The sequence below is a fragment of the Simochromis diagramma genome, unplaced genomic scaffold (genome assembly GCF_900408965.1).
Source record: "Simochromis diagramma unplaced genomic scaffold, fSimDia1.1 OVJJ01000387.1, whole genome shotgun sequence".
NCBI lineage: Eukaryota > Metazoa > Chordata > Actinopteri > Cichliformes > Cichlidae > Simochromis > Simochromis diagramma.
Genome location: NW_024387152.1, coordinates 5,191,645 through 5,216,876, shown reverse-complemented (window position 1 = coordinate 5,216,876; position 25,232 = coordinate 5,191,645). Strand labels below are relative to the sequence as shown.

The 25,232-nt window shown below is 39.8% G+C and overlaps 1 protein-coding gene across 1 annotated transcript in view; it reads left to right on the top strand.

The window, feature by feature from the left end:
• LOC120743843 (contactin-3-like) overlaps positions 1–22,974 on the top strand; it is a 43,819-nt gene extending 20,845 nt beyond the window's left edge. Inside the window, exons 14-23 of the mRNA XM_040047765.1 lie at positions 496–613; positions 5,581–5,739; positions 10,748–10,897; positions 11,001–11,071; positions 11,710–11,944; positions 12,424–12,533; positions 13,966–14,152; positions 17,080–17,192; positions 17,320–17,488; positions 18,345–22,974. Of these exons, the coding sequence (XP_039903699.1) occupies positions 496–613; positions 5,581–5,739; positions 10,748–10,897; positions 11,001–11,071; positions 11,710–11,944; positions 12,424–12,533; positions 13,966–14,152; positions 17,080–17,192; positions 17,320–17,488; positions 18,345–18,442 (1,410 nt within the window). The 3' untranslated portion in view covers positions 18,443–22,974. The remainder of the gene's footprint in view (positions 1–495; positions 614–5,580; positions 5,740–10,747; positions 10,898–11,000; positions 11,072–11,709; positions 11,945–12,423; positions 12,534–13,965; positions 14,153–17,079; positions 17,193–17,319; positions 17,489–18,344) is intronic.
• Positions 22,975–25,232: the final 2,258 nt, after the last annotated feature.

Here is a 25,232-nt window from a genome sequence, read left to right as displayed (position 1 = left end):
GCTTACGGGTGTCCTCTTAGATGAGAGCCTTTTCTTTTCTTTTTTTTTGTTTTCTTCTCCAAATGAGCAAAAGCTGCCTGCTGTACTCAGTAGTAAAAGCTTATTTATGTACTTGCTTGCAACAGGTCTTGAAGGTCACAGCACTGACCTCTGCAAAAGGCGGGTAAAGCAGTCGAGACCTTGTCAGACACAAAAACTCAATTTACTCTCTGTTGTTTTTGTGAATTTTGGCCTTTTTCTTTTTCATTCGAGCTCATGTTGAACAGCTGTTTGTGACCTGATACTGTATATGCACAGAATTTCTCCCAGAAACACTGTGCAGCCACTTTTCCTCAGCAATTTCCAAGCTAAGTACTGTAACTAAAGGATATGCAAACGGTTTTTAGAGCTGCTATTTACTGTGTCTTTATATATGCTTTGCTACCTTTTTTAATAAGCTGTCACGAGGTCCATTATCTTTCATGCTACATAAAGCTCTCTTTCCTCCTTCGATAGAGAACAGCAGGAGATCTTATGATCAGGAACATTCAGCTTTACCATGCTGGCAAATACATCTGTGTGGTGGACACGGACGTGGAGAGTCTATCAGCCGTGGCTGTATTGATTGTGAAAGGTAAGAAAAGCTCGTCTCTGCTCTGCAGTTACCAATTAAAATAGGGCTTACAGCCAGGGATGTTTAATGGGTAAAAAAAAAAAGGGAGAGAGAGAAATTAAAAAAAGTAGACTCAACGTAAAGTGGATGATGGATGCAGCCTCAGTAAAAAGAAGTCAGTAGTCTTTAAGTGTTACTGAGCAGAGCAGTGTTAAAGAGATTTCAGAGAGATTACATCGCTATGCTTTGCTGAGAATTAAAATAAAAAATCTTTTGAGGCGTGCAGTTTTCGATAGGGTTTTTAAACTCAAATAGGTTTGTTTTAGATTGAGATTGCAGTGCAACCAAAGTGTCCATATTCTCATCAGAATCACCCTGGATATCATCAGAGTGTTTATTTCTACTACAAGGCGCTTCATTACATCAAACAGAGGAAGGCGCTTTCCTTTTCTCTTGCGCTCAGAGATGTTTTTGGAAGAAAACTTCACAAAACTGTGTGAAATTCTAAGAGTACGAGCTATACATTTTTTAGGATGTGTTCCTTTTTCTCCCTCTCCCTGTCTTTTAATGACCAGTTTTCAATATTGTTGCAGTGTACTTGACAGCAGAATGCTTACATGCCTGTCTGCGCTCACTCATGCAGTATGTATAGCTCCTGAGAGACATTATTGTCGAGAGCTACATTTGGCAGAACAAAATAACTTTTGTTATTTATTTCAGGGAGGGGTGTGTTTGTGTTGCTCGTGGAATTGGAGGAGGGATGTTTCGGGGTGGAATCAATACACCAAATAGCCCAGCAAATTGACACCACCCAAATATGCTAAATGTCAGATGAGGTGAGGGATGATTTTAGTGTCAGGATTTGAAAAGGTTGAATCCATAGCTTTATCTTGCAAGGATAACAAGTTGCTATTGAACTTGAGGCGCAGAAGCTCTTCTTAATAAGCATTTCTTTACGAATGACTGCGGACAAAGAAAAATACGAAGTAATGCTGTTTATCCAGCTGGAGCAATATCAAGTCCAGGGAAATGGATTGGCCTCCTGACTGGAGACAGGAGACAGGAGTGTGACTCAAGATTTTGCATTATTTACACTTCCTGCTCGCGGCAGCTGTCACAGATGTCTCAAAGTTTGGATCGAATAGCTTCAAATTCTGGGTGGAAAACACCACATAAACCATTCAGCAAGCAAACGTTGACATCCCAAAATACAAAATATTAACACAACACGTGGAGTAGAAACCAACAGATAAGAGCCGGTTTTCAAATGCACCTTTTACATGGGTGAAAGCAGCAATGCAGTGATGATAAAATAGTCAATTTAAGAAAAATATCAAAACTAACAAATAAAAAACAGTGGCTTGACAGAAAAATGGATTAATGACAGTTTTACTGTCAAAGCACCAATGTGTAAACAGCGGTTTGCATATAAAGTAGATGTATTTGAAGTCATTTTCATGGTAACATGGGGCATTAAATTCATTTTCATTTTCCAAAAACGGTGTATTTCATACAGGTAAGACTCACCAGATATCTCATGGCATAATCAAATATTATTATTGCAGTATGAGCATTGCAATAACATATATTGTGAGTTATCAACATTTTTTTGAACTGCAAATGATGTCCTCAAAGTTAAACTTTGTCAATATCTGTTTTTCCAAGAAGATAAAGTTCTCACGCTGCAATTTTGTTTTTGTTTTTGTTTGTTTTTTTGAGGCAAAATTAGATCAAGCATACCAATCAAAGTACAACATTCAACTCTTTGACAGAGACTCATTCAGACTGATGGCAACATGTTACCAATAAGACAGCAATTAATTGCAAACCTTCGACATTCTTTCTGAGAGTGATTGCAGTCACTCCAAATCAGACTGCAACTGTTTGCAGAAAGGTTACCTCCTATCAGGCAACCTGTGCAACCACTTTGCAATCAAAATGTGTAGTGAGTGTGCAACATTGCTCTGTGCAACCATTTAGTCACCGGAAGCTGAAATCGGTCCCAGAATGTGAAGAAAATTCAAAACAAACAGCTGGCGGCTGCTTTTGTTAATTTTTAGATGTAAGCATGACTAACATTAACTCAAGATTTTAGTGCATGAAATTAGCCCTTTTGTATTTAGTATTCACAGAATATTCAGATTTATGTAATAAAATATTGATATTTAGTGTCCCTGTATCGATAGAGTATCATAATACATGTCTATGCTAGTACTTGAGATTTTTTCTAGTCTTTGTTTTTTGGGGGGAAATATAGGATAACATGCCTTTCTGGATGTCCTGCAGTTTAGGTGTTTGTCTTCAAACTGTTGTAGCTTGTAGCTACGTGTTATTAAATGAAAAGAGGTCATTTGGAAGGAAAGGAAATGTAGCTCACAGGTGTAAGTATTTACAGTTTGATCAAATCTAATAAGAACTTTAGAGCGGAGGCTCAGATGAAAGTGGAAGATAGTGACAGGACTAAACCCTGATGATGGTGGAGAAGAGTAATCAGATGAGTTCAGTTAAGATACCCTGGACAACTCGTGGAAATGGAAGAAGCATTTGTGATAGACAGGCTGCTGACAGGCAGAGTGAGAACAGTGTCTCCGGGCTAATTGGGCAAAAGTAGTGAGTTGAAATTGAGAAAGAGCTGAGTTTGACAGCGTGGGAAAATGAAAGTGACAAAAAAAATAGTAGTAATAGTCCAAATCAGTAAGGAGGAGCAGAGGCTCCCTTATTGAACTTATAAAAAAGATTATTTCGCATTACATTTGAAATGTAGCACAGTTCTTTTTTTTTTTTTAATCATTCAAAGAGGCAATTAAAGAATAAGAACCTCATTATTTAAATAAAATTCACAACTAAATGCACTGTCTGCCACCTCTCATCTTCCCAGAGAAATTGTCCTTGTCTGTCCCTGATTTTAATTGAACTAATTTGTCTAAAGACACTGTCCCATGTTGTGAGCAATATTTAAAGCATCGGGTAGACTGAATCTGCTGTTTGGTTTTGTTTTTATGTTTTTTTAAAGAGTTTTTTCTTCCAATTTAAATTCACTCCCCTTTCTTTTGCGAAGGATGCCGAAATGTTAGAGATAAATAGCTCAAAACCTTGACAAATAAGATCAAACCATTCTGCGTGGCTGTATAATTTAAGAGGAAGGTGAGGAAACATGAAAGCGCAGCCAGCTTCCCCCAGTGGCTGCATTTGCATGTTCTTAAAAAAAAAAGAAAAATCTATTTTAATGTTAAGACAAACAACAGCAAGACGTCTCCTTTCACCGGGATTCTGCAGCAGCACGCATGGCCGTTTACGATCGTGGTAACAGTGATCGTTGCCGTTACTGGCATCAAACATATTGTTACAATCATGTATATTAGTCAGCTCGATAATTTTGCAGGGTGTTATTTACAATCGGGTTTCGCTCCTTTCCTCTCGCAGCGCTGAAGGTCAATGATAATCGCTCCTGACACAAAGACTCTTGAGTGATCATCTGGGTTCTTGTTTTTCACAATGGGTGTGGAAAAAACCCCGTTTTAGATGCCTCACAAACACTCCACTGGGTGGTGATGGTGGCTCTGGAGAAGGTCACAATATAAGGATAATATCACAGTCATTAGCATTCGAACCACTTGGGGAACACTTGTGCTTGTTTGACAGCTGCACCACCACCATCATCATCATTATCCCGAGAGATAGTTTTTAGGGAAATACAACTCATGACAGTCAATGTAACACTTCAGAACGATGTGTTTTCACACTGTTATTTCGACCCGCTTATGATATGCTCTTGTTTAGTTCTGGCACGTGTTGCAGCACATTCTGAGAATTTGGGAAATATTTGGTTGAGATCGGAATAATATCGCCAGTGTCAGTAAATACAGCCGGTTATTAATTTTCCCTCAGACAAGTTCACAATGAAAGCTCAGATAGTCTGTCCATATTAATAACAGATTATTTGAACACCCTCGAGACACTGACAGGAGCCTCTTGCCTCAGCCAATGAAATGTAATTAAGAGGATAAGGAATTGATCTTTGATTGTGTGTCCTATTAATATGTATTAATGAGGCCAGTGTATTAAAGTTGCTTTTTTTTTCATCAATAGCCACTAATGAGTTTTACAGAGATCAATATCTCTAAAGCCACGGTTTTAAGGCCAAATGTATGAGGGCAGTAACGTCCAAGGCTTCAGTAAACAAAAGGATGTCGCTCAGCAGTTACTTGCTCAGCTTAATCCAATATATCCTTGCATGCATACATAGACATATACATACATGCTGCAGGAGATATGAAAACAAAAGGATTTGTGCTTCCAGACAATTGATTGTTTACTAAAATAATCATGCTACACTTTAATAATTAGTATATTTTGCTTCAGATTAGAAACCACTTCAGAGCTGGTGGGGAGTGCGAGCAGAGCAAGGGGCGTTATTATTCTGCGGTCTATCTCACAGCTCTCTAGTGGTCTATTATTTCTGATGAGCTGACACCTTCATTAGAATAGGAACCCGCAGATGAAACTAAAGTAAAACATCACACCGCTTAATTGGTGGGATAATAAAAATAAATGATAAAACTGTTTCCTTGGGGCTGTGAGGCCCCTTTTTCATCTTTTACCTTTTAATTTGACTCCCTGCATCCACTTAGGTCTGCTGTTTCATCGATCAATTACCGGGAGGATTACGGGGAAAGGGAAGGATTACAAGTTGGGTGAATATTGGAGAATAAATCTTGAATTAACTTTTAATACTTCGTGAAGGGCATTACATCTTCTCAGCTGAAAGCTTTTTTCAGAATGTTCTCTCGCTGATGTTGATTGAAAGATATGAAGGCTATATAGCGATATCATTTTGGCCGATGCGTGTGTGTGTGTGTGCTTTTCCTTTATATGCCACTAAATGTCATGTTTTCCTTGCAAAACGTGCGAGTATACTATTCTGTAGCGTCGTCTGTGCCTCTGCATGTGCGAATACCTCACAATATCTGTTCTTGTGATTGAGCCAGGCCCTCCCAGCCCTCCAGACTCAGTGACGGTGGAGGAGGTGACAGACAGTACAGCCCAGCTGGCGTGGAGCCCCGGCAGAGACAACGGCAGCCCCATCACCAATTACCTCATTCAAACCCGAACTCCCTTCACTGTGGGCTGGCAGAGGGTTAACACAGGTGACACAGTACTTGACGATAAATTTTCATCTTATAGCACATGAGATATTATTCAGATAATTCACAGATGTCCACAGGGAAATGCTGTTATTTCTCTTCCCCAGTTGGCAGGTGGGTCAGTGTATGGGGTCAGCTAGAAAAAAGGGTAGAGATGGTGCGGATTCATGTTCTTACTCAAGACAGTGAAAGGTCCTTCTTGCTGCTGTACTGTGCAAAAGTGTTGAGCGATCACTGATTCTTTCATATGTTGTTGAGAAAATTGGAAACATATATGAAAATATAAGTGTCATGGCTGTGTGCAGGCAGGAGAAGGACCCAAACGCAAAACTCACCACACAGGAATTAAACCCAAAAAGCTGCTTTATTGCAGAATGGCACAAAAAAATATAACAACACTAAACAGGGACATGGATAACGAAAACACAGCCATGAGGGAGACTACAACACTGACAAACACACAGGGCTTAAATATACTGAGGGATAACGAGGAAATGAAACACAGAAGGAGAGCACAGCTGGGAGTAATCAGGCTGGACGAGACAAGGGAAGCAAAACTAGAAACACTGACATGAGACACGGACCTTCAAAGTAAAACAGGAAACACACTGACTGAACTCTAGACATGTAAACTTAACAGCAACTGGGGAGACAGAACATAGGAACCTGAAACATGGTACAGAAAGGCACAGTAGGACACAACATGGAACACAGGGAAGCCATATTACAAAACCTAAGAAATAAACTATGATAACCATAACTGAAACCTGGGGAAATAACAAACACAGTACAACAAAGGACTCAAAACATAAACCATAATATAAAAACACAAGAACTCAAAAAGCTGGGTCAGAACGACCCAGAACCGTGACAATAAGACAGTTTGTACAACTCTAATGAGCTTAAAAGTTGATATCTGGTATGATCGCCTCTCGTAGGCAAACCTTCTTGTTATTTCTTTAAGTAGTCTCCAGGAATAGCTCTTCCGGCTTCTTGAAGGACATTCAAAGCTCTTCTTTGCATGTTAGATACCTTTAGATGATCCCACACTTGCTTCACTGTTGGGGTTCTGAGGAGACCAGTCCATAAATGATATTGTTTCATTGTGTGTTTTTCAATCCAGGTATGATTTTTCCTGCAATGGCAACTGCAAAAAGCCAATCAGCTTTCCAAGTGGTATTACATGGTGACTCAAAATTTTACTTTTCTCTGTTCATAATTCAATTAATTTTTGACAAGATTGACAACACCACTGGCTAAAATAAAGCCCCAAACCGTGACAGAGCCTCTGCTGTGTTTTGCAGATGGCTATAGACACTCACTGTTGATCTCCTTCTTACCCATCGATGACAATTTGAACCTAAAATGTCAAATTTGGACCTGCAGAGTCTCAATAAGACCTGTAGGGACGCCTCCAGAATTTTTTCATAGGAGTGGCCATATAGGAGCCATTAAAAATATTGGGGTGGCACACCAAAAACAAAATTTCCAGTTTTATTATGCTGTTGTCAAATATAGAGAAAGGAAGAATTATATACCTGGTTAGTTTCCTGCTGTTAAAGTTGATATCACTGAAAATAGGTACATAAGAAACCCATATAAGATTTTGAAGTCCATAATAATCTGTTTTAACTGATTGATTGATTTACTGACTAGAAGTCCCAACCACTGCTTTAATGATTCTCAACAGAGCTGAGCAGATGCAGATTAAAACCCCTTAGCAGTCCTACAAATTTTGCCTAAAAGGGTTAGGAGTCGGACGTACCGTGGGCGGTACGTCCGACTGCTAAGGGGTTAAGATTCACACTCCAAGAATGGAGTTAAGTTTAAGAGCAAACTTGTTCAGGAAAGACAAATAAGTATTAGATCACGTAAGAGTGTGAACTGTTGTTGATGTACCAGTGATCTGTGCAGGGATTGGCACCAGCTTTGCTGCAACCTGATATCATCATCATCATCATCATCATCATCATCATAGTTTATTTATATAGCACTTTAAAAACACACAAGGCTGACCAAAGTGCTGAACAGTAGAAATATAAGAGATACAGTAAGAATAATATCTCAATGAATCAAATACCTGCAAATAATATTTTAAACAATTACTATTATACTATTACTATCACACAGTCACTTAGGTCACTAGTTCTTTCTCTAGAAATAAGACTTGCAAACACCACACAGAGACCTTCATGTGTTTGAAAACCAACTATTTACTGGTACAAAACAAAATCATCTGGACTAATCAGATGGATCAGCTGGAGGGCAGGATGCATCTCTCAGGTCTATCAGCTGGTGGATTTTTTTCCTATTTCTTAAGGGCATGATTTTCAGATACTGTTCGTCTGCTGTAGATAGTTTCTTAGGCCTGTCACTTTTTCTGTCTTCCACTTGTCCTTTTAAAGACACTCTGCACACCACATTGAGATATGCCAAGTTTTCAGCTAATAGCACTTTGGGAATCACCTTGTTGCTGCAAAAAATATGATTTGATGCCTGTCAAACTGTTATCTTTGGCATTTTTTGGAGATTCAACTAAAGAAATGAGAACAAATTATGTGTTCTTATGACAGTCTGTTGTTAACAAACTATCTAACGATAAAAAATTTCCAAGTTGTCTGGCTTTTTATGCTAGTGATAAGTGTCTTAACAAACAAAAAAACATATATATGGTCAGGTGCAAGGTCTGAACTAAAAAAAGAGTGAAAAATCTGCCAGTGTCCAGTGGAGAACTTTGAAATCCTGGGGAGCTGTTCTTCAAGGCCACTTTAAAAATGACAAGAAAATCTGGCTACTTAGGAAAAATATAAAGAGATGAGGCTTATTTTGGTGGCTCCATATTTTTTTTCATTATTACTTTTTCATTTTAGCCACTTCGATGACCTTCTGTGTACTCATGCTAAGTCAACACCAGCGTCCTTTTCATCTTTTCAAGTCAAGTCTGTTTTTGTCACAGCTTGGTCCTGAAGCATCTACACAAGCCTAATTTCTACTCCCATCCACAGCCATGAATGGATGAAAACATCATTTGCATATAAAATTGCCATTTCCACCAGAAGTTATTGGACATAGCAAAGAAACAAAACAGCAAACAAGCAATTTCACTGAATGTGAAACTGAGACACTCATCTGAGAAGTGGAGAAAAGGGAATATGTTTTATTTGGTACCCTCAGCTTTGGAAATACAAACAGAATCAAACCCACTGAATGGGAAAAAAGAACTGAAGCTATCAACTCTGTTAAGTTCAGAGTAAAAGGACTCTAGCAGAAAATAAACAAAGAACGAAAAGGACCAGAGGCAAGAGGAGTTTGGAGAAAGACAGACAGTCATTACGCACAGCTGCAGCTTTTTCCTAAGGTTTTCAAAATGTAACACTCAAAAAATGTTCTTCACCCTCAGTAAACATGAAGCAATAATTTTGATTAAAATGCAACTGAGATGCACAAAACGAAAGGTTTATTCATTCAAGTAATTAATCATTAAGGTATAAACTCAATGCATTGCAATCAAGTAAATTTCATTAATCCATTAAATGAAACATTTTACATTGTACTTATGTGGGAAAACTTAAACATAGGTGCACATGCTGTCATTTTTTATTTGTCTCTTATAAATGTGAGTTTATATGAAAAAGGCAAATACCAGGCTTTTTCTGTATTCTTAATGATCTGGGTCCAGGTGTCTAGAAAAGGTTGAATGCATATACTGCAGTTGTTTTTATTAGTTTACTTAAAAAGGGTAAGGCTTATAATAATAAACAGTATAAATAATAACAGTTATAATAACAATAAATCAGCTGGGGTGAGCATAAAGGCAGATTTTTACCAGTCATGGCAGATGGCCGGCCCTTCCTGCGCCTGGGTCGGCTGGAGGTTTCTTCCTGTTAAAAGGGAGTTCTTCCTTCCCACTGTCAACTAGTGCTTGCTCATAGGGGATCGTTGCATGTGTGAGGCTTTTTTGAGACAATTGAGTTTAACTTAAAAGTATATTGTACAGATTTTATATAGAAAAGTTTGACCTAAATGAGAAAGGAGTTGCTTCACGGTAAAATTCCTGTAATCAAATTTTTACCAATCCTGCAACTGTTTGTAACAAAAAAGGGGCATGATGAATTGACGAAGTCAAATGCTGATCACAGAACTTTCTGAGCACTACAGAGCTTGTTCTGGTTTTCTGGACTGCACCTGTTTTGGTTCCCTCCTATTGGTTTTATCCAATCTCATTATGGCTAAAACAGTCCTGTAATTTAAGTAAAAACGGTGTAAAGGCTGCATTTCACAAAAAAACAACTGCTTGGTTAATGCGGTGGGGAAAAAAAATCACATCTAAAAGGCTTAGATGTTTCCCTCCGGAATTAGCTGAGAGCAAAGCAAAGCTAAAAGGAGAGAAAACACTGGAGATCAACACAACTGAGAAATCACTTATGATATCTAACATTGGCCTGTATGTGCTGGAGGTGTACATTGGCAGCTGTTTGCTGAGAAGCTGCGTCAGGCTGGCGACCTGTCCAGGGTGTACCCCGCCTCTCGCCCTAGCGTAGCTCAGATAGGCTCCAGACCCCTGACAAGGACAAGGATAAGACGAAAAGAATGAATGGATAGATGGACATTTGAGAACACCACAACGAGTCAGCTTTTTCACTGTAGCTGTTTGTGCTGTACCGAAGTAGCGAACAAATGTCATTGCACGTTTCAAGCCAATGGCTGTAGGTTTTTTATTGGCATTTCATTGGATCCCTCAGTGTTACTATCAAGGAAGACGCCGCTGTACACAGCAGGGCTGACAGTTAAACCATTTACTGTCCTTTGTCCTTTGAAATCCGCTATCCTCCAGCCACCTTCTACAGTCATGACTCAAAACCAGCTTGCATTCAACACTTTATTGACCAGGCTACGCTGCTTAAACAGTGTATGTGTGCATAATTGTTCTCTTGCTTTAGTTGTAGCTCACTTGTATACATGTAGGCTCTTGCAAAGACCTTCCGTCTGCAATGTTTTCTTTTATTCTTAGTCCCGGAGATAATCGATGGGAACACACTGACAGCCACCGTGGTGGACCTCAATGCCTGGGTTGAATATGACTTTCGGGTACTGGCAAAAAACAGCGTTGGTGTCGGAGAACCCAGCCCAGTGTCCGTGAAGACCAGGACAGAGGATGCAGGTACAGCGTATTGATTTCCCTTTTTGTGCTGTAACTTGCCTTTATGCGGCTTTATATATATGTGTTTTTATACTGAAATGTGATCATGGTCTGTGTTTTGTAGTTCCAGATGCAGTGCCAGGTGATGTGGGTGGAGGTGGTGGAAGCAGATATGAACTGGTTATCACGTGGGAGGTAAATCATCAGTCTTATGCTCTAGTCTGTTATTCAAAGTGCCCGGAGTCAGTGTCGTTTTCATCTTAAACGAGGTTCTAAATATTCCTCGCTAAACCAAAGCACCTGCTCTGTTTTGCTTGTGGGTGTCATAAATTTGGGGTCAATGGGAGTCTGTCGTCGCTGTAATTTCTCAAATTGCTTGCATGTAAGGCAGCAGCAGCGTATACAACAGAGAAGTAAATCTGACAGATATTCTCATTTGTGAGTCTCGGATCTGTGATGAATTACTGTTCAGACTAATCTACAATGCTCAAATATAGCAGTAAGGAGTCGAATGGAAGAATAACAGTGCTGGCATTGTACAAGTCATTACTTTCTGTGTTATCTCATCATTGGAGATTTCCCATTTCATTATATACAGAATAACTTTTCATTTTAAAAGCTGCACGGATGCTCGGTAATGAGCGCAGGTTTTTAAAATGGCATTTTTACTGCTCCTTTTATTTCATCAGGTGGGTTGCAAAAGCAATTTGTGGGTCATGCACTTTTTTTGACATTATGAGAGACGGTGGTGACTGCGTGAGCCCGGCGGTGGTGTGAACGTGAGTGGTTTGTATATGTTTTAATATCACTATAGTTTTGTGTTTCACTCTCAGCCTGTTCCCGAAGAACTACAGAATGGTGAGAGCTTTGGTTACATCATCGCTTTCCGCGCCTTCGGAGAAGCTAGCTGGACTCACGTGGCCACCTCCGCCCCTGGCGCGTCGCGCTACGTGTACCGCAACGACAGCATCGCGCCCTTCTCTCCGTTTCACGTTAAGGTTGGCACTTACAACAGCAAAGGACAGGGTCCCTTCAGCCCCGTGGTCACCATCTACTCTGCGGAGACAGGTAAAAGAGTGGACGTGAGTGGAATCTGAGCAAAGCCCCCAAAGTAGATTTTTTTGTTTTTTTATCGGATTGGATTAAAACTGCTCGGTAGATAAAAACACACGCAGAAAAATAAATCTGCAGAAATATCTTTATATGGACGAGGTACAAAATCATGGGAACACATTTATGTACGAACCAGCAGATTGCCTTCAAATATCACCGCTGTATTAAAATGCTGCGCCACAATAAAAACTGGTTGGCATTTAGATCTGTGCTACCTCTCAGTATGCTGAAGGGTGTGGGGTGGGGGGGGTGTCTCTGTGTGTAGTGCAGTGTTAGTCAATTTACCAGCAGCACCTGTGTGTGATGATTCATCTGAGTAGAGATCAAAAGAATGCGCACAGTTATAAATGTAAAAATTGAAGAGATTTGTTCTGCTCGTTTCTGTGCTTTTGGAAGACGGCGGCACAGCTCAGTCTCCCGTTGTCTGTTTTCAGAGCCAAGTGAGAAGCCAGCGGGAGTTAGGGCCAGAAGTGTCTCAGCCTCTGAGATTGAGGTGAATTGGCAGGCTCTCTCCTTCATCCCTGAAAGGGTTCTGGGCTATGAGGTACATTTTACTCTTTTAAATGGAAATAGAAATCACACACACATTCTCACAAGCAACACGATTCAAATGCTCACCATCAACCCCTGTTGTACCTCAAAACCATCACTTCCAAACTCTGCGTCGCCATGGAAATGGCTGTTTCACTTGGCCGACTGTTATTGCCAAAATTATACAGCTCTTTGTGGCAACACAACAGGAAAACATGTCAGAGCGTTTTCAAGAGAACAAAAGAAAATTGCCTGGCCACATGCCTTTTCATGTTGCTGTCATTCATGGGATATCATGATAGCAATATCGGGCCTTGTGTCACGGCACTGGGAAATGCTACACTGGAAATGCATGGAGCACAGCACAGCAGCAACACGGGTCTAGATGTGGTGTGTTTTTACTTTCCTCTGAGTAAAACATTAAACTGTTACACTTCAAACCAGGAACTGCTGATTTCATCCCTTCTTACCTTTAAAAACTAGGACACCCTGATTGCCTCGTCCACATACCTCTGATGGAATAATCAGGATGATCAAAGAGCTTTAATGAAAGATGTTGTTATTCTTTTGCTCAATAAAGTCAAAGTTGTTTCCATAAATCCATCTGCAAAAGTAGATTTCTTTTTTTACTCTTTTTTTTTTTTTTGTTGCTGTTTATATCTGAGCTGCTTCTATGATATTAGACACTGAATAATAATGACGGGAAAGTGAATGACTGCTTAAAAAGGATTTCATTTGGGATCATTTATTTCCAGGCTAATGGTTTGGATAATAACAAAAATCTCTTACGTTTATTTTAAATACATTTTGCTGGCACTCGATCTGTAGCATAACTGTTTAAAAGCCATTTTTAATCAGGCAGCTTTCCATTAAAGAAAAAAATATTGCCACATTACAAAGCCATGAGGTATTGTTGAAACAATTAGATAGTCAAGCAACAACCAAAAGAATTGATTGGCAATTTAATATCAATGAATAGTTTCAGTCATTAAGTACAGAGGCTTTATAGTTCCCTGCTCCACACTTGGGAGTATTTGCTGCTTTTCTCTTTTTGGTGTTTGCTGGAAAAACACTTTTACACTGAATATTTTTATTATTTTTTTGGCAATTAATATATGCTAATTAATCAGCGAGGAGACTAATCATTCATCTATGTTCGAATGTATGTACATTTTAAACCGTTTCTAGGAGCTGTAACGATTTGTAATGTGAGATATCAAATATCCAGCTGGAAAGGTAAAAGAAAACCGTGATCTTTCTTCAGAGAATACAATCAAAGCCTTTTATTTAAAATTCCACAGTTCTTTCAAGACATCAAATGTAGCGTATTTGCAAGCATCCTTTTATGCCACATGGGCTAGAAAGCACATAAAGAATAGATGTACACATTTTGCTCCAATCCAAAGCCTTCTATCCCGAATGACGTGCTCTCTTTCTGAAAATAGGTGGCTTACTGGGAAGATGACACTAAACCAGAGACCATGGGGAAAGTTAGAGTGCCTTGGAACCAAACCTCGGCCACAGTGAGTGGCTTGGCAGGAAATACACAGTATTTCCTAACAGTCAGCGCCTTCAATACAGCAGGCACTAGCCCATTCCTCCCTGCAATCAATGTCACCACAAAAAAGCCACGTAAGTTGCGGCACACAATACTGCTGCTCAAGGGTTTGATTTTTGTGACTACACTGCTTAGAATTCAGAGGTGGAAACAGTTAGTGGTTTAATTGAAGTCTATTCTTAGCTTTTCCAATAATGCTGGGGAAATCTAGCATGTGTTGAAACGTGTCTGCATCCAAGTCCAGTAACGCAGTGCAGCGTTACAAAAACAGAATGCATGTAAAGGATAACTATGCAAATATAAAAGGCTAAATCTGAGAGATTGTATTGTTGTGAAAAAATATGGTCTTTTTCACAGGAACACGTGCCAAAAAAGTTAGATCAAAAAAATATAAAAGGAAAGTCCCAGAGAGGATGTAAAGATAGGGAGGGTTTTATCACTCTGTGTAAAATTGTAAAGCCTTTGGGGATTTTATCATCGACGGGACAAAATATTAAAAGATTAAGAGAACCCAGAGAAATCTTTGTGTGCAGGGGAAGAGGGCTGAAAACCAGTCTGGATAGCACCATGCTCTGCAGGCCCTCGGGTATCACTGCATTCAAAATAGACATGGTTCTTCACTGCATGCAAAAAATGCATGTCCACGTACATAGCGTGAGTAGCTTGTACTTCTCTATGAGCACTTAAATTCATCATGTAAATATTCCAGATTTAGCCACATAGACTCATTTTAATATGTAGTCCCTCCCAGGTTGATGGCATATTTTATCACATAGCAAATAATCGAGGCGCAGAGCTGTCGAGCAGTTGATTTCTATTTAATGCAAAAAATATAAAAAATATATCTTTCTTAGGACTGCCGCCTCCCTTTATTCCCAAATGCTTGCAAAGTCTTCTTAAAAGGAGATGAAGTGGCAAACGTTGCCCTGTTGCGAATCTTTAAAAACACATTAAGTTCATAATGATCGCATATTATTCAAAAACATTAAGTCATCTCATTTACCACATTTGACATAGTAGTTTCAATTTAAAGCGGAGTATGAAGATTTGTTGAGCAGTGGTTAGAGACGTGCTGGAACACAGACTAGCAACAGTTCATGTAACAAACACAGAGTCTTCATCTCAATGCCGACAATTTCAAGTCAGCAGCAGGAGGCAGATTAGCGTGCTTAACCCGAATAAAGCTGTTTTATACACCATTAGTTTGCTTTGTACAAGAGCTGAAGCAGGTCTGATTTAATGCCCTGTGAGCAAAAGTTGCCTCCAAAAACCCCCCGAAGGAATAGCCAACATGGTTTTGTTAGCCTTTAGCTTAGTCATCAGCCTGACCCGCTTATATCTTTTCTGCTTCCAAGCACACTGCTTCCACTTGACTCTGTGCAACCGGACCTTGATCTGTCAGTCCCCTGACGAGGGCCTTGTGTCCTCAGTAGTCACAATCTGCAGGGCTTTGCCTTTATTATCCTTGGCAACTTGCATTTCCCAGGAGGTGTTACCCTCTCACTGAATTTACTAACTGCCAAAATGGACAATGTAGTCAGGGAGTGGGGATTAAACAGATGCCACCTGCCATTTAACAGATCAGTGTAGCATCAAAATGATTTTGAAGCTGCAAAGCAAATCACCTTAAAGTGAACTGGTTCCATTCTGCTTTTATCCACACTTTATTTGTACTTCCAAACTGGGCAAAGATTAGTGTCATATAATAATAGTATTTAATTCAATCTTTTTAAAGTTGTGTTATCCTTTAAGTGAAATAAAATCTTTCTTGTTCAATCTCACCAAGTTGGGGTACTGTGTAAAATGCAAATAAAAGCAGAATGCAATGGTTAGCTAATTCCAATAAACTCATATTTAGTACAAAGCAGAACATAGAAGTCATTTCAAAAGTTTAAACTGAAAAAATATTAGCTCATTTTGAATTTGACAGCAGAAATAAGTCTCAAAAAAGTTGTAACAGGGCCATGTTTACTACTGTGTAGCAGCATCCTGTCTTCTTTTAACAACAGTCCATAAATGTCTGTGAGCTGAGGAGAGAAGCTGCTGGACTGATGTTGTCCTATTCTTGTCTGATATAAGATTCGTGGTGCTCAACACTTCTGGGTCTTGTTTGTCGCATATTTCATTTCCGGTTGTACTAGATGGGCACTAAACGCAGCTCCATACCATCACTGATCATGCCTCTCCTTTTTAATCTGGGGACGTAGTGTCCGTGTTTTGCAGAAAGATTTTCGGGTTTCAATTTGTCTCACCACAGAACAGTTTTCCAGGGAAGATGCTTCTGGATCGTGTTCACATACAGCTTCTTTGCACGATAAAGCTTTAACCTGCACAGCAAACTGTGCTCACAGACAATTTCTGGAAGTGTTCCTGAGCCCATGCTGTGATTTCCATGACTAAATCATGCCTGATTTTAGTGCAGCGTTGCCTGAGGGCACGAAGATCACGTGCATGCAGCGTTGATTTTTGTCCTTATCCTTTGCGCACAGAGATTTCTTCAGATTCCCCGAATCTTTCATGACATCATGCATGATGTACTGCAGATGATGAGATTTTCAAAGTCCTAACAATTTGACAAACATCATTCTGAAATTGTTCCACAATTTGCAGACACACTTTTTTCCCAGATCAATGAACCTCTGTCCATCTTTACTTTAGAGGAGCTCTGCCTCTTTAAGATGCTCCTTTTATACCCGGTCATGTCACTGACCTGTTGCTCATAAACCTGTTTAGTAGTTTCTTTTTAATATCACTTACTTTCCCAACTTTGATGTGATGTGTTGTTGCCATCAAATTCAAAATGAGCTATTATATTTTATGAAATATTAAAATGTCTCAGTTTAATTATCTGTTATGTTTGCCTTGTTTTATTGTGAATACACTATTGGTTTTTATTTATATTTTACAGTGTCCCAAATTTTTGAAATTGGGATTATACACCAATGTGACACTAATGTTTCTGCAGTGATATAAAATTGTTAATAATTTTTATATCACGCAGCACCTTCCCAGCCGCCAATGAATGTGGGATGGAACCTAATGGGCTCTCAGCTGTCTGTTTACTGGGAACCTGTGGTGGCAATGGAATCAGAATCAGAAGTTTTGGGCTATCAAGTGAGTTTTACTTTCTCAGTTGCTTTCACGGGAACTTGGTACACTGGGTAACCACGAAGCTTATGCGTTTGAAGTTGTCATGGTGTTAGAAAACATATTTGCAACCTTGTTTGTGTTCCCCTTTCAGCTGTCATACCATAGGCAGCGACACAAAGAGGTAATCACACTCACAACGGTCAATGCAACAGCAGAGCTGACCCTCCCTGAGGACGATGAGGAGTACATCATCTTTGTGCAGACACTGAGTGAAGGAGGATTAGGGCCGGCATCAGATCCCATACGAATCCACCAGCTAAGTAAGCTCGGTGTTCATGTTTTGTGAAGTTGCAGTGGTTAAATGGTCAAAAACGGAAGGCTGAAAGAATAATTGGAGTTTTCCTCGTGCCCTTCCCTTTAAAATATGCTGCTCTCATACTCCAGAGGAACATAGACAAATGCCAAAATTTGACATATGAATTCACTGGGACCTTTTTCTTTCTTTTTTGCCCATTTTTGTAAATAAAGTCACTTAACACTGTAAATCTGACAGGGACATTTTGTCCTCCCCTGACCCACCCTTACTCAAGGCCCCATCCCACCTCCCCTGCGCTCTTCTGCGCTTATAGTTTGCTGAAATATGCAACACAATCCATCTCTGTCACAGACTCGCTTTGGCTAGATGCTATTGGTGTCCTGTGGGACTCCAGCGGGGGCTGTTCCCCTGCCCTAAATGCTACTTTGGATTGTTGAACTTTTGTGTCATATCCCTGAAAACAGAAAGAGGTAGAATTCAACGTGGATTTTTTTGTTAAATGGGCTCATCATTCCCGGAGGAGCAGGAAACGCGCTGTCTGGCAGAATCATTTTTATCAAGTATATTATGTAGTGAGAAAGCAGCGATTGAAGCAAACTGCATCAGTGTTCTGGGTCCTTTACACTCACTTCCTCTAATACATTTTTTACCCATGCACTTAAAAGCCAGCACACAAATGAGTTTGCACCACATTTTAAGTAACCCCATGAAACGTCAGCATGCATATTTTATGTTTTGACAACCTAAGCGTGTTATTCTCAGCAGCTGACAGAGCAGAGAATTGAAACTTTGGGTTAGAAATGTGTGTTTCAGACGGATGTCAGCCACGGTGCTTTTACCTTGTTTTTCTTGTTTCCCAGGTATGAGCGCCCGTGGCTCCAGAGCCTGGAGTGTGGAGATCTCCCCCCTCTCCCTGTTCCTCACCATCGCAATATCCTCATTCAGGTCATCGTTGTGACACAAACAGACTCTGCTCTGTTTTTCAGCATTCACTATTGGCTCTTGTTTTGTTTTGTTTTCTTTAATTTGTGAAAGTGGTCAAGGTTTTTTCTTTTCTTGCATTTTTTTAAGGTACCGCATATTTTTCTCCCAGTGTTATTTTGCAAGTATGCAGCAGCACAAGAGAAGAGTGTGCTGTCAGACACTTAATTAACAGTAAACGCTTGCTTTTTTTTTCTTACATAAGTCTGTTTTGACATTTTTGCTGGTTGGGAACAATGCTCCATTTCAACTCTTTTTTGACTCTAGAATGATACAGATGCCTTACTTCCATTCATGTGCCAAAGTAGTTTCAGCCTTCTCGTTGTTATTGCTAAGATAGCTACATGCTTTCCTCAACATTTTATTCCTCACTTTTCTTATCACGAAGGTCTCAGTGAACCTTGCAGAAAGCCCTGCAGAGAAGTTTATGATTGTTTGTTTGTTTCCTTGTATTTCTGAGTTTTCAGTTCTCCTCTCCAAAATCAGAAAGTAGGGACATGTTCATTCACCTGTGCCCGTGCCTTGGAGATTCTTGTATCGGCGTCACTTATAGACACTGGTTAGTGGTACTTAGCGTTTCAGAACATACTGCAGCCATCTCCATCTTTACGTGATCCTTTAAAAGTCGGTTGTGTCCCAGATGAAACTCATAAAACACCTCATAGTGCCGTTGTCCTCCATTTACCTTTTATCTTTTGATTGTGCGGAGCTGAATGTACCATGAAAGCTCCTAAAAATTTTAATGCCTCACGCTAGTTATAGTTATAGCCTGCCGAATGATGGATTTGACTTTGCTCTGCGTTCACAAATTTTACATTTGCTTGTATACAGTAGTACCGGCAGAGGTGTGTAACTGCCAATGTAATTCCGTTTTTTTGCAGCACCAGTGCTTCAGCGAACTTAAACAGCAGTCATTGAAGTCATTTATCAAAGGAAAATGACAAATGTTCACCGGCTTCAGCTTCTCAGATGTGAGACTTTGTTGTTTAAGATGTAAAACACAGCAAGGTGTACCTTTTATTATATTTCCCTCCACAGTATTCAACTTTGAATGGGATTGCAATGATCTGCCAACAAACCACTATATGAAATCAAAATTAGAGGGTGATCTAGTTACTTTTGTATCGATTTTCTAATCTCACTTTCCTGTTTTCACATTAATTTTTGAAATATGCAGTATTTCCTTTATCTCGCTAGGCTAAAGGTTTTGCCTGGACCCTGTACTACAAAGTGAGTTCAGCATACTCCGGGTATTTCTCCAATATCAGAATTCAGTTATCCTTACGCTTGGTAAGCTGGTCATCAACTTGATAAGTCAACCCAGGGTTTGACCGGCACGTTCTCGCAAAATGATCTGCACGTTTGACCAATCACAGAGAAAAGAAGATAAAACTATGCAATGGGAAAAAATGAAGAGGTTAAAAATGAAACAGTCTGAAACCAACACAGCTGCTGCAGCGTGAGGAAAAGCGCTGTACAGTCGTTTAGTATTAAACGCGCTGTATGAAAGCGTGAGCGTTTAGCCTGTTTGAAGCCAGGAGTGAAAAAATGCCCACTGTGTAACTTTACTGAATTATTATCGATATCACAGCTCTATCATTAAAACACAGGAGAATCTGATGGATTATAATCGAATATTCCCTTTAATTAATGTTTAAAAGACAGTTTTAGGTTTTATTCTTTCTGCTGCAGGGCTGGTGGTGTTTAACGGTCTGAGAGTTAAGAATAAATATAAAAAATAGTCAAGTAGCTCCTCTGTTTTAGGATTTTAGGATTACATATTAATGCTTTCAGAACAATAAAATTGTTGTTCAATTTATTCCTGATGCTGATCAGAGAAATTCAAAGATTTCCCTTTAGACCCTCCTGCTATCCACAGATGTGAGGGATGTTTCAGGAATCATGATGCTGTTTTTGGAGAATTGATCATCAATCAGTAGGAGGTGACTTCATACCTGTTGGTTGCTAAAATGGAACAAAAGCTTCTTTAGCTTCACAGCATGAGTTACTATGGCGATAAAAAGCGAACCACCTTCATAGTAAAGAAAACTCAGGGTTAACCTGAAGTTACCTGGATAGAAATCCCCTGCTTTGTAGTACAGGCCGCTGGTTACTGACCTTTGATAGCACGGAGCAAAGCAAAATGTCATTGAGTCTAATGTCACATTCAAATTGATATTTCCACGGTTGGTTAAAAGAGAAGACTGATACCACTCTCATGTTAGCACATTGACAATGGGACCAGTGCGTAAGCATAGCTTAGCAAACCGTCAGCTTGACTTTGTCCAGTATTCACAGCCAGCACCTCTGAAGCTTACTTATTTGTTTACTTCATCAGATGGGGCACGTCAGGTAGTCGAAACAAACAAATTTCTCTATCTGACTAAACTGACAATATCAACAATCACTTCACACCCACTTCACACTGATTTGCCAGCCGTGTGGAGGTGAGAAAGTAAGCTGGGTTTGAACTTCTCTGTCGCGTTTTTTATTTGTTAAACACCTGGTTTTTACACTGAAACATTACCAGTGCTTTCAGTTAAAGACTCAAAGTCTCTCTTGGACAATTATTGCATTTTACACCTCACTGCGGTGTCAAAGACAAATTCTTATGCTTCCGACATGGTTGAATTTGCTCTTTCCTGACAGAGCCTGGCACTGGTTCTGTTGTGAATGCACGCACAAGGGTGGTACAGCATCTCTATGATAGAGTTATATAGGTAAGGCAATACAGTTTAAAGAAATGACACAAATAATCTGAACTAAGGAGTCTCTTTGCTTGTTTGGAAGATTTCAGCTGTATTTCTCTCCTCATGTCGACTGAAAGCTCCATAGGTGAAGCTTATTTTGTCAAACCAGTTTAATGCTGATGAGCTAATTTAAAATAAAGCAGATGCCTGGTTACCAGACACGAAGACACACCTAGTGGCCAATCACAATCCAGAACTCTCATGTCTTTAATGTATGGCATGAAAAAGAAAATCCAATATGTTTGAGCTTTGAAACAAACAAAATGAGCAATCTTTGGATGTTGCCTCGAGCTCTGAGTAAGAGGGATATACATTGTTCACAGTTTTCTGAGTGATTAATGGGAAATACAACTGACTGGTTAATCAATAGCGAAAATAATCATCAGTTGCAGCCCCAGTCTACATCCATCTGGGACCACACAGCCAGTGCCAGTCAGCGTATATTCACAGCCATTGCAGTCGGGACGAGAGGTTTAAAGCGCTGCCAATTGTGCCAGTCTGATAATTGAAATCTAGCCACCAGCTTAGACATTATTTGGCTAAATGTGTGGTCAGCTGTGTTTTTAATACTCTGTGAATTTGTCCTTTGTTGTCAGTCGTATTGGTTGTTTTTTTTTTTTTATGTGGTCCGTGTTGTCATTGTTTATTTATGTATTTCAGCGAAACCCCGCAGCTCAGGTATTCAGACCTGCTTCACTTCATCTTTCAATAGCTCTGAGATGGCAGAAGCGGATAGATCTGAAATGTGTCAGCGCAGGACACAGGGGTCTATTTAACAGTCTGACTTGATGAACGGAAAGCCTGATGTGTGCCAAGATTTAGCAGACATTAAAACATCTTAATAAATTAGAGCAGCCCTGCGGGGTTTCTGTGGGGAAAGGGCATAGGAGTAATGGTACTAATGACACTCACAGAAGGCGAATATATCAGGATTTAGGGAAGACTAAATCAGGACAATCTCATCAAGACGACACGATGAAAGGTGCGTGCGTAAATGTGTACGAGCATGATTGTGCACGGTTATTACCTTAGTCTGCCACATCATGGACAAGTGCTTTCAGACAACCATTTATCTATTTGGAGGGAGGAGGGGGGTTAAACTCATTTCTTGTGCTATGGTTCAAAGCTTTGTGCGACTGAAGCATTGCGGACATTGAACGAGAGCAAAACAAGGTCAATGTGGGAGGTAGAGATTTTTAAAAAGTGAGTTTGACTCAGGGAGGAGTTGAAATGTCTGTCCACTTAACGCAGATTCCTGGAGCGAAGGACTAAGTAAGATTTAAAAACCAGAAAGGGACCCAAATCCAAGGTCACATCAGGTGCATGTGGCAGGTAAAGCTCACGTTAAATGTAAAGGTTTACTTCCCCGATGAGTGTTGAAGCTGTCTTTGAATCGTGTTTCGTTGTTTTCGTGGCTCTACGTGTGGTTAATCTGTATACATTCTTTCATCGCAGAATGAAATGTTAGACTAACAGATGTTTACACAGGAAATGCATTATTCTGGCTAATTTATTGATTATATGAACTGAAAAAAAAGAACTTGTGTCTTTGGGTACATAGAAGCATTGCCAACCTCTGTTTTGTAACGTATCAGTACTGTGGAGATGTTTTGAGTTTGACTTTGATCTTCTTCTTCTTTTTTTTTAATGTTTGATATGGTTACTGATTGGGTTTTTTCCCCCCTAAAGATTCTGCACAAAGGTCAAGTGTTGTTTTTAACAGAACAATTAAGAGCCAGAGATTTCTAAATCAAAAGTTGGTGCGCTGAGATCTCCCTTGCCTTCATAAATGATGCTGTACATAGTGTATGTATTTCGTTTGGCTTTTTTAGCAACGTCCCCGCCCTCCCCCAACCGGGAAACCAAACAGTGCTGCTTCCAATTGTAATTCTCAGTCAAACCCTGAATCTGAAAAATACATGAGCAGAGAGTAACATTTCCTAGCAGCTGCTATCACACACAGCCTTTTGGTGCAGTGACACAAACACCTACCTGTTACAAGGTAGCCGGCCAGTGCACAGTGGATAATACGAGTGGTATTATTTACGAGTACTTTTTGTCTTTTTATACCAATACAGCTTTACGATTTTCAGAAAAGGCTAATTTGATCCTAAAATAAGTGCGAGTAGTTTCATTGGATTTCTAAGTGCGGACAGACTTTACGATTACAGCTCTGGGTTACAACGCTTGGCCTTTCTGTCGTGACTCCTCAAAATGTTCATGTCGAGGTGATCTCCATGAGATCGTGGCAGCAGCGTTTTCACATTGAAAAGTCATCAGCTGATCTTGATATGCTGAAGCTGTGCATGTATGATATCGTTTGGTGCATTTGTGTTTTCTAAATGAGGGAGTTAATAAAAACAATTCATTGAGGGTTCCTGTCTTGGATTTTTTTTTTCTGAATTATATGTGTGCTGCTGTCATTTACAGCATCAGCAGTTTTAGTGTGTTTTACTGCAGGAAGACTTTGAGTGGTGTCTTGGGGCACCGTCAAAGCTATAAAATGCATAATATTATGAAAAAGCGTATAAATGGAAGTAAATGTCAGCGGTAATGTCCTTTTCGGTGGCTAAAGAACACATCTAAAGGGTTTTTTTGTTGGTTTTTTGCTGCATATACTAATTGTATTCTTACACTGTGTAATAACGACTGCCCTCACAGATATGAAATGCTTTGAATACTAACGTCACGCCGTATCAAAAAAATACACAGTCTACAGCACACATCAAGCAGATGGCTTTTTTACTGTAGCCTTCACAAAGAATACTGCCGAATTTCTTCTGGATTATTAGAGCATGTATTTGCTGAACTTCAGATACCTTCCACTAAAACAACAGAATGACAGGGAAAGCTGCTGTGAAATATTGATTGAGCCCAGTGTTGCAGAGATGCTTTTAAGATAATAAGAGGGAGAGGACCCTGTGAAGAGATCAATATGAAGGGGAAGTGAAGAAAAGATAGGTTTCTCCCTACATACCACAGATCATCCGTAATGAGCTAGTGTGTCAATACTTTGGCCGGGGCTCCTCGCATACCACTGGCCACTAAAGAGCATCAGGCCACTGTAACTTGTCTGCAATTAGTGGAATTTTACACCAGACTATAGGGGAATGTATTTATGTCCGATTAGTATACTCATGGTGGTCACCTTAGCTCGAAAACTGCAAAGTGCTTCGCATTCAAATATCCCTTAGAGAGATATTGGCTGAGACATGATTGGTGTATATTGCCTCCCAATGCAGCAGATGCTGTGGCACGGTTGCTACGGATTGCAAGTGTCAATACTGCCCCCTAATGGTCCCACCATCCCAGTGCATCTCTCCAGTGTGAGGCAGTAAACTGGACATGAGGCAGTGCCTGCAGTATGACTGCACCGAACAGGTACGCTGAGAACCAGAGACGGAACAGGCAGTCATATTCTGATTCATACCCAATGTTGAGTCAGTTCACAGTTTTAGAGGTAGAGGTTAACCTAGAAAATCAGTAGAATAATCCTTTAATTGTCCCACAAGGGGAAATTTGGGTGTAACAGCACCAAGAAAGACACATATACAAACAAACAGTACACAAGACACAGAACAGAAACACACAATTTTTACATATTTTACATATATGTACATAATTTTTACATATTTAAAGTATTATTGAAATAGAATTGAAGAATTTAAGTGAAGGTTATATCACAACACCAGTGTCTTCAAGGGGCTTCATATTGTAAGGTAAAGAGTCTACAATAACAGACGACCCCCTATGTTAAAGCACTTGGTGACGGTGGGAAGGAAAAACTCCCTTTCAACAGAAAGAAGCCAGCAGCAAAACCAGGCTCAGGGAGAGGCAATCATGGGGGTGATGGGAGGAAGACAGTTCAGTTTAATTTTATTCATACAGTGCCAAATCACAATAACAGTCTCATTAAGGCTCTTTATATTGTAAGATGATGACCCTACAATAATAGAGCGAAAATCCCCAAAACAGACAATCCTTTGTGAGCAAGCACTTGGCAACGGTGGGGAGGAA